Below are 11,894 nucleotides of genomic sequence, written 5' to 3'. Positions count from 1 at the left end.
TTCAGACGTACTCTTTGTTAATATCATACAGATTCTAAAGAATAGCTGATATGTACATGAATCAAATATACAAAAAGAACTGAAAGGGTTCGTATTTATTAACAAATACTAACAAGGGATTCTCAAAAGTGCCTAAAACCCATTGGGAATTCGGTGCCAAATGGTTGTGGCATTTTTTTAAACTGCACTAGGTCCCTACCTGCACCGTTTAGCGCCTACATAATGTTGTCCACTGGCCTTAGGGGACTTAGGCTGATGTTTGGGGCACTGTTAACCGTTGAAGCAGAGGCTTTGTGTCTGTGGGCGGTTTTCCATCCCAGGGCAGGGACATTGTTTAGGCCAAAAAGAGGCAGAGGAAGTTGTTTGTGCAAGATGATGGATCCTGGTTTTTTTGCTGCTAGAGACCCTGTGTTCACTGCTGGCTTAATTCCCAGTCACTGAGTCCAGCCCTGCCCTGTTCCCAGCCCTGGTTGCTGACTGCCCTCACTACAACCCCAGGCTATGGTTCTTTGGTTTCTGACTCCGTACTGATCCTGTTTCAGCTCTGACACCTGGCTCCTGACTTCAGACCCACCCATTGGCTTCTGGTTCCTGGACACAGCACTGGACGCCAGCCCAGATTGGCCACATCACGGTCACTGGTCCAGCTCTTCCACAAATCCTGTGCCTTTTATTTCAGAGACAGAGTGAGTGAGAGAGCTCCGTGGGAACCACCACTTACGTTGCGTGGAAAATATTGCATTTCTGATTCCCGCTCCCTGGCCCCGATTTGAAAGCAGAACAAAAAGCTGAAAATGCAACGTTTTCTGCGGCAGGGACATTAAAAAAAATTCCACTTCACTAGGGGTGGAAATGATTTTTTTCCCCAAAAAATCTCGTGCAGAGAGATGACCAAGGTGGCAAGCCATCGGGGCAGCTGGGGCTGCAGTCAGTGCACCTTACCTGCCCGGGTATCCCAAGGAGCCAACCAACCCAGAGAGTCAGGCTGCCTGAGAACACATCTCTCCATCTTTGCACCAGGTGGGCAGGCCAGGGATCCCAATTTCCTTTGCAGCAGAGAGAGAAGGAGGCCAAGGAGCTGGGCTTTGTTGGAGCCTGAGAAGCCAGACAGCTGGGGAGCCCACCCACCTGTCTAACCACCACAAGTGCCAATGGGGATTGCAAGCAACCTGGCAGCAGAAGAACTGACCAGGCAGCCTGGAATCAAAGGGCGATGTGCAACCTGGCTGCCCATCAGGTGGGCACTCGGGGAGTGAAGAGCTTAGGAAGTTGGCCTGACTGGGGAGCCAGGCAGGTGGGAGATTTGGACAGAATGGAGCTGGGACAGTGCAGGGTGTCAGTCAACCAACTGCTGGCGAGACAGGGATCTCTGGGAGCTGGCAAAGTGGGGATCCCTGGGACATGAACAGTTCAGCGGGCTGAGAACTGGGGGAGCTGGGCACGCCATCCCCACATTCATCTGTCAACTGCCCAGCCTGGTGGGAGGGGCTGGTCCAGAATATAAAAGAAATATCAATTACATTAAAATAATATATTTGTAAAAAGTTTCAAAGCATATCAAATACAATTTAAAAAATTTAAAAAATAGTAAAAAATATTTTTTTTGGAAAAAAGTAAAGTCTGAAATTGAACCAACACCTGTGGGGTGAGAGACAATGGCATCACATGGCAGGAGCTTCCGTGTGCCCCCCACTCTCTGCCGCCCAGGGCAGGACTAACAGCAGTCTCACTTCGGCCATGCGGCCAACTCAGCCTGGGAGTGAGGGGCGGCCCCCTCCTGGGCTCCCAGACCTACAGACAAAGCCCAGGGGGAACCACTCCCATTTACACTTGCCGGACACAAGGCTCTTGCTCTGGTTGTACAGGGGCTAGGAGACCAGAGGCAAAGTTCAAATAAAACTAAGTTTTGCATAAGCCCTTATTTACACCATCCATTATGAATTCTTCCTCCAGTGCCAGGTCTTCTCCCCCCGGTTACAGTTGCGGCAACTGAGGCACGGAGAGCTAAGGTAATTCAGTTGCGTAGCAGGGCTTAGATCACATGCGCTCCAGGTGACTTGACTTCCTCTCTATAACCCCTGCTGCCTGGCTGCCCTTGTTATCGTTGTAGGCTGGGATTCTCAAGGCAGTCTAACGGAATTAGGCCCCCAAGACGTGCATGCCTTACTCTCCCTTAAGCTTCTTTGCAAATCCCGGCCTTCATAGATCTGAAAGTCAAGAGAAGACCAGGCCTTGGAAGTTGCCAAGAGAGACCCAGGGCCAGAATTACAAAGGGGTTTAGGCATCTAAAGAAGCTGATAGTTGCCTTGTGGGATTTGCAGTAACACCTCAGCAAGTTAGGTGCCTAACTTCCATTGGATGCCCATGGGATTTAGCTACCTGGCAGATTTAGGAGCTTTGGGAAATCCCAGTATATACCTGCCCCCACCTTTAGGTGCCCAAATCCCTTTGTAAACCCAGCGCACAGAAAGCACAGAAGCTGGGCTGGAGTAAGGAAACCCTGGGGGAGATCCTAGGGCCTGTGCTAGGCAGGGGGTCAGAGTAGAGGAGCAGAACGGCCCCTTTTGGCTTTACAATGGATGAGTCTACGAAGTTTTGCCTCTGGGTCTCTGCTTCTGAGCTGTTCAGGTCTCTTAGGAGTGAGTCCCACAAGCCCTTAGGAAATAGACATGGGCAAATCACCTTCCTGCAGCATCGTTCCTTTAATGCCAGTGATGTTCAAAGCCAGCTACACACTGCTCAGCTGCAGAGAGCAACCGGTCTGAGCCTAGTTCTGTCAGGTCATGCTCAGAGTGAGGAGTGAGATGACTTTTACACACTTGTGTCTTTGTCATCTAAACAGATAGATAGATAATGACCGAAAAATCCTGGAGCTGGACGACTGGATTCATCACCTGTTGGGGAAAAATCCACAGCGGCCAGTACAGTAAGTGTGCTATGTCAATTAAACATATGTATGGGGATTAGCATACAAGGGAAATTTAAAGAACACGAATCAGAATTGCTGTCAGCACTCATTAAGGATTTCACTATTAAGTTTCTCAAACAACTAGAGACAGTCAGAAGAAACAAAAATTCCTGCTTTCGAAAATGTCAACTTTTCATCAGAAAACCCAAACCCATTTTTTCCTCCTTTAGGCATCTGAGAACTTTCAGCTGAAAAGTGTAAAGTTAAGATGAAAACCAAACAGGATTGCTTGCTGAGTATTTAGTTTTCCAGCATAAAAGATTTTCAATGAAAACAGACACATGGTGAGAAAAACGTTGTTTTGCTGTAAACCCAAATTTTCCATCCAAGAAAGCAACCAACAAACCAACCAACCAACAATAATTTAACTGAAAATTTCCAACCAGACTTAAATTTCAAACAAGGGTGGGGAAACTTTAATGTTGGCTAATAACACCATAACTGGAAACCCATTGATTCGGTTTCATCTGTTTGATTTCTGTTTCAAAGGAAAGTAAAACCGAGTAATGGCAAAGCCGATACCCACAGAATATGTGTTATAGGGACTAGGAGTTTCAAACCCAGTTTCAGAGTTGCACCCAGCAGCCAGATCTGTCTATGCTGACATGGAGCTTAGATGGACAGGAAGGAGGCCGCTGGGACTAGAAACCTCTTTGTCTAGCACCGTATCCAGGCTCCATCACTGCTGACAGCTGAGCACACAAATATTGTAATGAGGTGCAGTAAATACACACATTGTAAGACACAGCCCATCCCACAAAGAGCTCACAGTCCTAGTAGACCAGGCAGAGAAAGGGAGGGAGGGAAGAGAGTCCCAGGGAGGGAGGTGACTGGCTGAAGGTCGTACAGCAGGTCAATGGCAGAGCCAAGAACAGATCCCAGGTGTCCTGATTGCCACTGACCCACCGAGCACAGACACAAAGGAAACGATACAACACAGCAGTAACTGAGCCATGCCACTAACCCATCGTCACACAGCTTTGTAAGCGTGGCTGGCACTGGGGGCCATACATCAATGTGTGAATTGGCAGCAGGCCGTCTATGTGGAATCATCACAGCTGAGTGGACGTGTCAGACGCTGGATGAGTCTATGCCGTATTTCCCTGGCAATGGGACTGAGGCTGTGCTGGTGTTTTACAGTTTCGGTTCCAGGCCCAAGCTGTGAGCCTGCGGTTGGTCACAATAAAGGGACTTTCTTTGCTAGGACTGTTGGATTCGGTGTGTACCTTGTTCCATCTTCTTACTGCATTTTATCAAGCCAGGCCCTGGCTCCGATCTTCACATGGTGTGAACTGACCCAGCTTCCAAGATGTGTGCGGATTGACATCAGTGGGATAACGCACCGGACTAGTCGTCTCATTCTCCACAGCGAGGAGCCCTCACCGCCCCTGCTCTGTGGATGTGATCAGGGCTGTGCTCGGACAGTCACATCGTCAGTTATTATGGAGAGAGGAATAGGGTCATTCCCTCGGTCATTGTAATCCTCATCTTTGCCCTTCTCTTTCCCTCCGCAGGCAGGACACAATGTGCTGAGGAAGAAAATGTCCAACCAAACCACCGTGACTGAGTTTCTTCTCCTGGGATTCTCTGAGGTGCGGGAGCTGCAGATTTTGCACTTTGTGGTGTTTCTAGTGATTTACCTGGCAGCTCTGATGGGGAACCTTCTCATCATCACAGTCATAGCCCTTGACCGCCACCTTCACACCCCCATGTACTTCTTCCTAATCAATCTGTCCATCCTAGACATTGACTCCATCTCTGTCACCATCCCCAAATCCATGGATAGTTCCCTCATGAACACCAGGTCAATTTCTTATGCTGGATGTGTCACCCAAGTCTTTTTCCTCCCCTTGATGGGAGCAGATTTTTTCCTTCTCACTGTCATGGCGTACGATCGCGACGTCGCGATCTGCCAGCTACTGCACTATGAAAGAGTGATGAACAGGGGAGTTTGTGTCCAAATGGCAGCCGGGGCCTGGGCCAGCGGTGTTCTCAGTTCTGCCCTGCACACCGGGAACATGTTGGCAATCTCCTTCTGCAGAGGCAACACGGTTGATCAGTTCTTCTGTGAAATTCCCCAGCTACTCAAGCTCTCCTGCTCTGACTCCTACCTCACTGAAACGGGAGTCATTGTCTTTATTGTGGGCTTAGTCTTATGCTGCTTTGTTTTTATAATTGTGTCGTATGTTCAGATCATCAGCACAATGCTGAGAATCCCCTCTGAGCAGGGCCGGCACAAAGCCTTCTCCACCTGCCTGCCTCACCTCACTGTGCTCTCCTTGTTACGATGCACTGGCAGCTTTGCCTACCTGAAACCCCTCTCCAGCATGATGTCACGGCTGGATCTCATGATGGCTGTTTTCTATTCCCTGTTGCCTCCCGTAATGAAACCCATCATCTATAGCATGAGAAACAAAGAGATCAAAGCTTCCCTGCGGAAACTGACAGGGTGGTGGTTATCCACTAAAAATTAAAGGTCCATCTTTCTCCTCTGACTGTGATTTCATTCTGTGTCTCTATAGAAATGTCATCAATAGGTGACATTACTGTCTCTGTGAGAACATGCTTTGCAATCTCTTTACATGCAAAGGAGTATTTACAGTGGCAAAAATGAACACTGTAGGAGAGTAAAGAGTTAAAAGCTGGACAAACGGTCAGGCCTAAGTTACAGGGAATGGGGTCAAGGCATGGGGAAACCTTGTTTCTGTTAATTGGTGTGAATTCCAGTTAAATTCTGTTATCTCTCTTCTTTTCTCCCTCCCTGGCCATCTGTGTAGGGGATGTGGCTAACTATCACCACTCCTGCACAAGGCCAGGGTGGGAAGAAAGCATTATTTTCCTTCCCCCCTGGCATACCTTTACTTCAAAGAATGTTGGTGTAAAATTTATAGGTTTTAAGGTGATGTGCCTGCCCTCTGTATGATAATCCTGTAAACAACAAACAGGGGAGGGTATAATTCTATTCATCATGTAGTTGTTAATATTCATTTTATAGGTGTCAATGTAACCAAATAAGGGTCAATGGGGAGTTTCTGGAAATGTATACATTTACATACAGGTATGGATAAAATAATTGTAAAGTAACCCCCCCCGTTGCTCACTCGCGGCGTCGAGGTGGAACGAGCAGGCAATAAAGGGTTCCATCTCCCTAATCCGGCCCAGGGACAACCTGTTTGGTAATTTCTAACACACACAAACTCAGGTCGATGGAGTTACTGTAGATTTACACTAGTGGAAATAAGATCAGAATCTCTTTATCTATCTATGTACCTTCCACATAAAAGCAGCAGCCAGATCAAAGTCTAATGAACTTTATGAGGTCATTGGGTCTTCTCCTTTTGGGCGTATAAACTCTGCTTGTGTTATGCCGGCTGTTGGTTTATTGTTTGCTTGTGTAACTCTGAGGGATATGACAATTTGAAATCCTAAGCTCTGTGTTGTGGAATTATTGCCAAGCTGACGGCACATTTCTGCTGTCTCTCAGGGGCCGTGTGTTGTGCTGGATTCCAGACAGCTGCCCTGACTGGGACAGGTGTTTGACACCTGGCTGAAGGAACACCACTAAAAGCCATCAAAAATAGGCTTTTTGAGGTCATTGATTTTTATGGTCTTTGAATGAATTCCCCGCCCTGCCCCGGGAATACAAGCAACTAGAGAATGGAACGTCACAGTTTAAACCCATGGCACAGAAACGGGGTCCTGGTGAACAGCATGGTTTTGCTTTCTGCGTGAGAGACACAAACAGGACAGACAGAAAGAAGCAAGAGGGAAGGAATGACTCTACCCAGCCGGAAACTCTGATTAACATGGGACTCACGGAAGGGGTGAGATCAGACCACAGGACGGGTATCTGCTTATCCAGGCAGATTAATAACCAGATAATAACCCATTTAGTAACCCAATATAATCCCAGCTGCATTAATGTAATCATCTCAACAGGAGGCCAGACATCTATGAAACTCTTCTGCACTCTTCTGTCCTTCAAACCTTCAACTCCATTTCAAAACCCCATTAAAGAGATGACACAACATCACCCCCATGAGATGAATGAATTAGTGCATCTAACCAAATAACTCACCATCCCCTACCCTGAAAGCCAAGTATCTGCAACAAAGAAACCAACCAACCAAAACAAAGCAAAAATGGTCAAATCAACAAACTATAAACCCTCCAAATGTCCATCCATAAGTAGTGTTTTTCCCCTCAAAAGTAGAAGAACCTGAGGTTCCATGAGGTTCACTAGGGACTTTACTATTGCTACTGGTTTTGTGAGGAAGGTGTTCTGATAGTGTGGTAATGGGGGGGAAGTATAAAATCCTAAAATAGATAAACAGATAGACTTTACCCTTATTTACACTGTGTAAACCTAAAGTAACAAGATGTAACAAGTAAAACAAACCCAGCAAAATGCTTACGCACACCAGATTCCCTTTAAGCACATGATGAACAATCACTTTCAAGTCAATGCCCTTAATTCGTAGATAGCAGAGATAGTCAGAAAATTTTGACCAAAAAAATTCCCTACCAAACAAACAGTTTCAGCTAAAGAAAAAAAAAATTGGAACAAATTCAATTTTAATGATATTTTATGATTATTGAATTGGGAACATTTAAAACAGTTGTAAACCTGGCTTGACATGAGTAATTAAACATGGAGAAGGTCCCATTTTTTGGGAGACAGAATAAGGGACGTAACTGGATCAGAAGGCTGGAAACGGAATGTCTGTATTGTCTAATACAAAGGGGAACACCTGGTGAACTATTCACAATGGACAAGATGACAATGGATACGATAATTTGGGAACAAAAAGATAAGCTAAAGAGGAAGTTGTAGATGGACAGAGAATGCTGTACTGGGATTGGTTCCTACAAAGTAACCAAGCCAATCCCAAAATGTGCAGCACAATGTATAGCGAGTGCAATGTAATGTGTAAAAGTATATAGAGGAAGACCTTTGGTGTGTAACTTTGGATGTGTGGTACCTCCTACACTCACCCCCTGTGCTTGGGTCTGATCAACTCAGCATAGCTTTGCTGTATGTCAAATAAAGGAACCTGGTTTATGAGACTGGAGTTGAACCAAGTTCATGGAAGAGGTTTCAGGGGAACCCTATTAAGATATTTCCATTTTGAATGATCATTTCAACCTTTGTTAGTTTGTTTGTTTTGTACTACCAATGATGTGGGCCCCCCACTACAAAAAGGATGTAGACAAGTTGGAGAGAGTCCAGCAGAGGGCAACAAAAATGATGAGGGGGCTGGAGCACAAGACGTATGCGGAGAGGCTGAGGGAACTAGGCTTGTTTAGCCTGAAGAAGAGAAGAATGAGGGGGGATTTGATAGCAGCCTTTAACTACCTGAAAGGGGATTCCAGGGAGGATGGAGCTAGGCTGTTCTCAGTGGTGGCAGACGACAGAACAAGGAGCAATGGTCTCAAGTGGCAGTGGGGAAGATCTAGGTTGGACATTAGGAAAAAGTTTTTCAGTAGGAGGGCGGTGAAGCACTGGAATGGGTTACCTAGGGAGGTGGTGGAATCTCCATCTTTTGAGGTTTTTAAGCTGCAGCTTGACAAAACCCTCGCTGGGATTATTTAGCTGAGGTTAGTCCTGCTTTGAGCAGGGGGTTGGACTAGATGACCTCCTGAGGTCCCTTCCAACTCTATAATTCTATGATTCTATGTGCTTATGTGAGCATATTTTTATTATGTCAAAAATATTGATAATTTGAGATGTGAAAATCGTAAAATGTCAAAAATACTGATAATTTGAGATGTGAAAACCAAAGAAATTACTGACTGAATGATTCAATTAGAAATGCAGACATTTTTCATGGCACAGTTCCAAATAATTTTTATTTGCACTTGTAATTTTGCAAACATTTCTGACATTTCCAATTTTTGTTTGTTTCTTTCCATACAATTTTTTTTTTCTGAAATAGTGGAATTTCCCATGAAAAGAGTCACTGGCGTTTTCATCTGCTGTTAGCAAAACGGTGCACAGAGAAAGTAGTGACCTGTGTCATTTCCAGGAATGGCTGCCAGATGGAGTCACGCACACAGGGCCGAGGCCAGCACATCAACTTGCCCCCAGCTGCAGTGTAGACGTATCCTAGGACACCCTCCCAAGTGCTGACCTCCTATCTGATGCCCTTCCTTTGATAGTGGGAGGACACTGTCCCGCTGCCCTAGACCCTTAAATCAGTGTCTGTGTCCTCCCAATCCTCTCAGTCACTTTCACACACTCCCACAAAGCTCTGCCAAAGATGTGGTCATTCTGGGCTTCTAGTTTCACCCCTTCATGGATAATGAGGCAGGCAAGCAAGGAACACAGGCCAGCAAAGGGATTCCTTATCCACAGAAACTTTATATGTAAAGCCCTCAAGAGTTACAAATCCTTGAAAAGAACAGAGTCCTGTGATGCCCCCTCTCTTTCTCCTAGTCCAGGGTTCATCAGTGTTTTAGGCTGCCCGCTCGCTCCTGTAAACTCTTCCTATGTGTGTCCACGGTCAGCCCCGTCCCTGCACAGAGCCTTACGCTGCTCTGAAACGAGGCCACATCCCTGTGCAATGTGCTCAGACTCTGAAGTTCCAGACCCAGCTGCCTTCTTCCACCACACCCTTTTGCGGCTCCCTGTATAGAAAAATCATTGGTGCATGAGGGCAGGGCAGGAGCTGAGCGACAACGAAAGTCTGTGTCCCCCAGACTGCAGTCTGCATGGGTCTCAGTGACGGTCCTTCAGTGAGGTGTCCAATACCTTTCCCAGGTAGGGAAGAAACAAAGAAGCTCAATGGGCTACCTTGGGCAAGAACAGACTTGTGTAGTCACCCTGCCAATATTCCCACACATAGTACAGCAGAGAAATTACAGCTGAAGCCACTAAGGCACACAAGCAAACCGAAATCCCCATACCGTCATAACACAAGCAGAGATTTGGCCCACAAAAAGAAGAGGCACTGGCACCTTGACATCCAATAGGGATTTTGCTATGGCTACTCATTTTATGTGGAAGGTGAAGCGAGAGGCTGGTGATGGGAGGCAGTAGCTAGGTAGAGTATGATCTTATTTCTACTTGTATATACCTCCACAGTAACTCCACTGGTTTGAGTGGCCTTCGTCTGGATATTTACCAGTGTAAGTACCTCAGCGTGCACAAACATTGCACGACATGTCCTTATGGAAACAATAATGTCATAAGTTTCTTAAATTTATAAAGAAAAAAGAAGGAAAGCATGGTCATTGCAGAAAGATGGACTTATTATTCTCGGTGAACAGCCAAGATCCAATCATTTTCCACAGAGCAGCTTTGATCTCCTTGTTCCTCATGCTATAGATGATGGGATTCATCACCGGAGGCACCACAGCATAGAGAATACCCATCAGCAACTCCGGATTTGATGTTGAGGTGGAGGGGGATTCAGGTTCTCAAAGCAGCCAGTGAAAAGTAGCAAAGAGACCACAGTGAGGTGAGGCAGGCAGGTGGAGAAGGCCTTATGCCGGCCCTCTTCAGAGGGCAATCTCAGCACTGCTTTGAAGATCTGAATATAAGACACAATTATAAAAACAAAGCAGTTTGCAGCTATAAACACACCAAAGGCAATAAACCCATCTTCACTGAGGTAGAAGTCAGAGCAGGTGAGCTTGAGCAGTTGGGGGATTTCACAGAAGAACTGGTTGATGACATTGGACTGGCAGAAGGGCAACCTGAAGGTGTTTCTGGTGTGCAGGGCAGAGTAGACAATACCACTGATTGTCCTCCACGGGACCCCTGGCTTGGGTTAAAAAGGCAATGTACTATACAAGCAATAATCATGTGCTGATCACTGCAGCTTCCTAGCCTTGAGTTAGGGCAGGGGAAGTAAACACCGGCGCAGGGCAAAATGACTTGACCAATAGGTACCATGGTAACAGATTTATAATACGGGCAGGCCATGCTCCCCCTTCTATTCCTCCCCTCACCATCTGACAAAGAAGGTGGTAAGAAGTGTTATCTCTTCTTCCTCAGACAGCATGCCTGTTAGATAAAGCTCACGATATCTCCCACTGGTTCTTCCCTTGCAGATGGTTCATTCAGGAAATTTATGGTCATTCCTGCTGTCAAGAGGCAAAAATCATAGCAAAAATGTTTATGCCATGCAGATTAAGTGGTAAGTAATAAATCGGGGTGGGTATAATTATATGCTATAGCCATTAATATTCATTTTATAACCATTTATATCACCAAATAGGGGTTTCATGGGCGTTGTAGAAGTGTGTGTATTTACATATTATTTAAGATAAAAAGTTGTAAAGTAGTTAACTTGGGGCTCACTTTGTTGGTCACAAGGCGAAGGGGAACGAGTGGTCTAGAGGCTGTAACTGAATAAACACTTCTTATCACTCCACCCGGCTCAATCTTTCTTCAATCGGCCCCGCAACAATAGTCAATAATCAATATAAACAATAGTGGGAACATAATACATCCTTGCATTACCCCAGTTGTCACTGCAAAGCTTTGGTCAATGTCACCATCTTTGACCTCACATTCTGCTCTAGCATATAAATTCTTGATGATTCTAATTATTTTTGCCCGTATTTTATGAAATGCCATAATTTTCCAGACCGTCAGATGTTCTCTGTGCTGACTATAAAAACAACTGATTATTTCTATGTCCTCTCCAGGTGTATTCCAAGGATAACAAATGGAACAAGGCAATCTCACCACCACAGTGATGGAATTCATCCTCTTGGGTCTGACCCAGAGTCATGAGCTGCAGCAATTCCTCTTTGTTGTTTTCCTCTTGATCTACATCACAACCTGGGTGGGAAACTTCACCATCATCACCACAGTGATCACTGACCACCAGTTCCACACTCCCATTTACTTCCTACTGGCAAATCTGGCCCTCATAGATGTTAGTGATTCCCCAGTCAATGAGCCAAAGATGCTGTC

General features: G+C 45.8%; 1 protein-coding gene across 1 annotated transcript; it reads left to right on the top strand.

Annotated features, from left to right (window-relative positions):
* Nucleotides 1–4,482: 4,482 nt before the first annotated feature.
* LOC137146390 (olfactory receptor 14A16-like) lies at nt 4,483–5,442 on the top strand (the record flags this gene model as incomplete). The annotated part of the gene is made up of 1 exon (XM_067537641.1): nt 4,483–5,442. A coding segment is annotated over one exon (960 nt), but the record flags the coding sequence as incomplete, so codon positions are not given.
* Nucleotides 5,443–11,894: the final 6,452 nt, after the last annotated feature.

This window comes from Emydura macquarii, unplaced genomic scaffold, assembly GCF_026122565.2.
Source record: "Emydura macquarii macquarii isolate MOO-44397 ecotype Brisbane River unplaced genomic scaffold, CSIRO-AGI_Emac_v2 contig_445, whole genome shotgun sequence".
In the NCBI taxonomy this organism is placed as follows: Eukaryota; Metazoa; Chordata; order Testudines; family Chelidae; genus Emydura; species Emydura macquarii.
The sequence above is the reverse complement of the archived record's forward strand: the minus strand, read 5'-3'. Positions and strand labels throughout refer to the sequence as shown.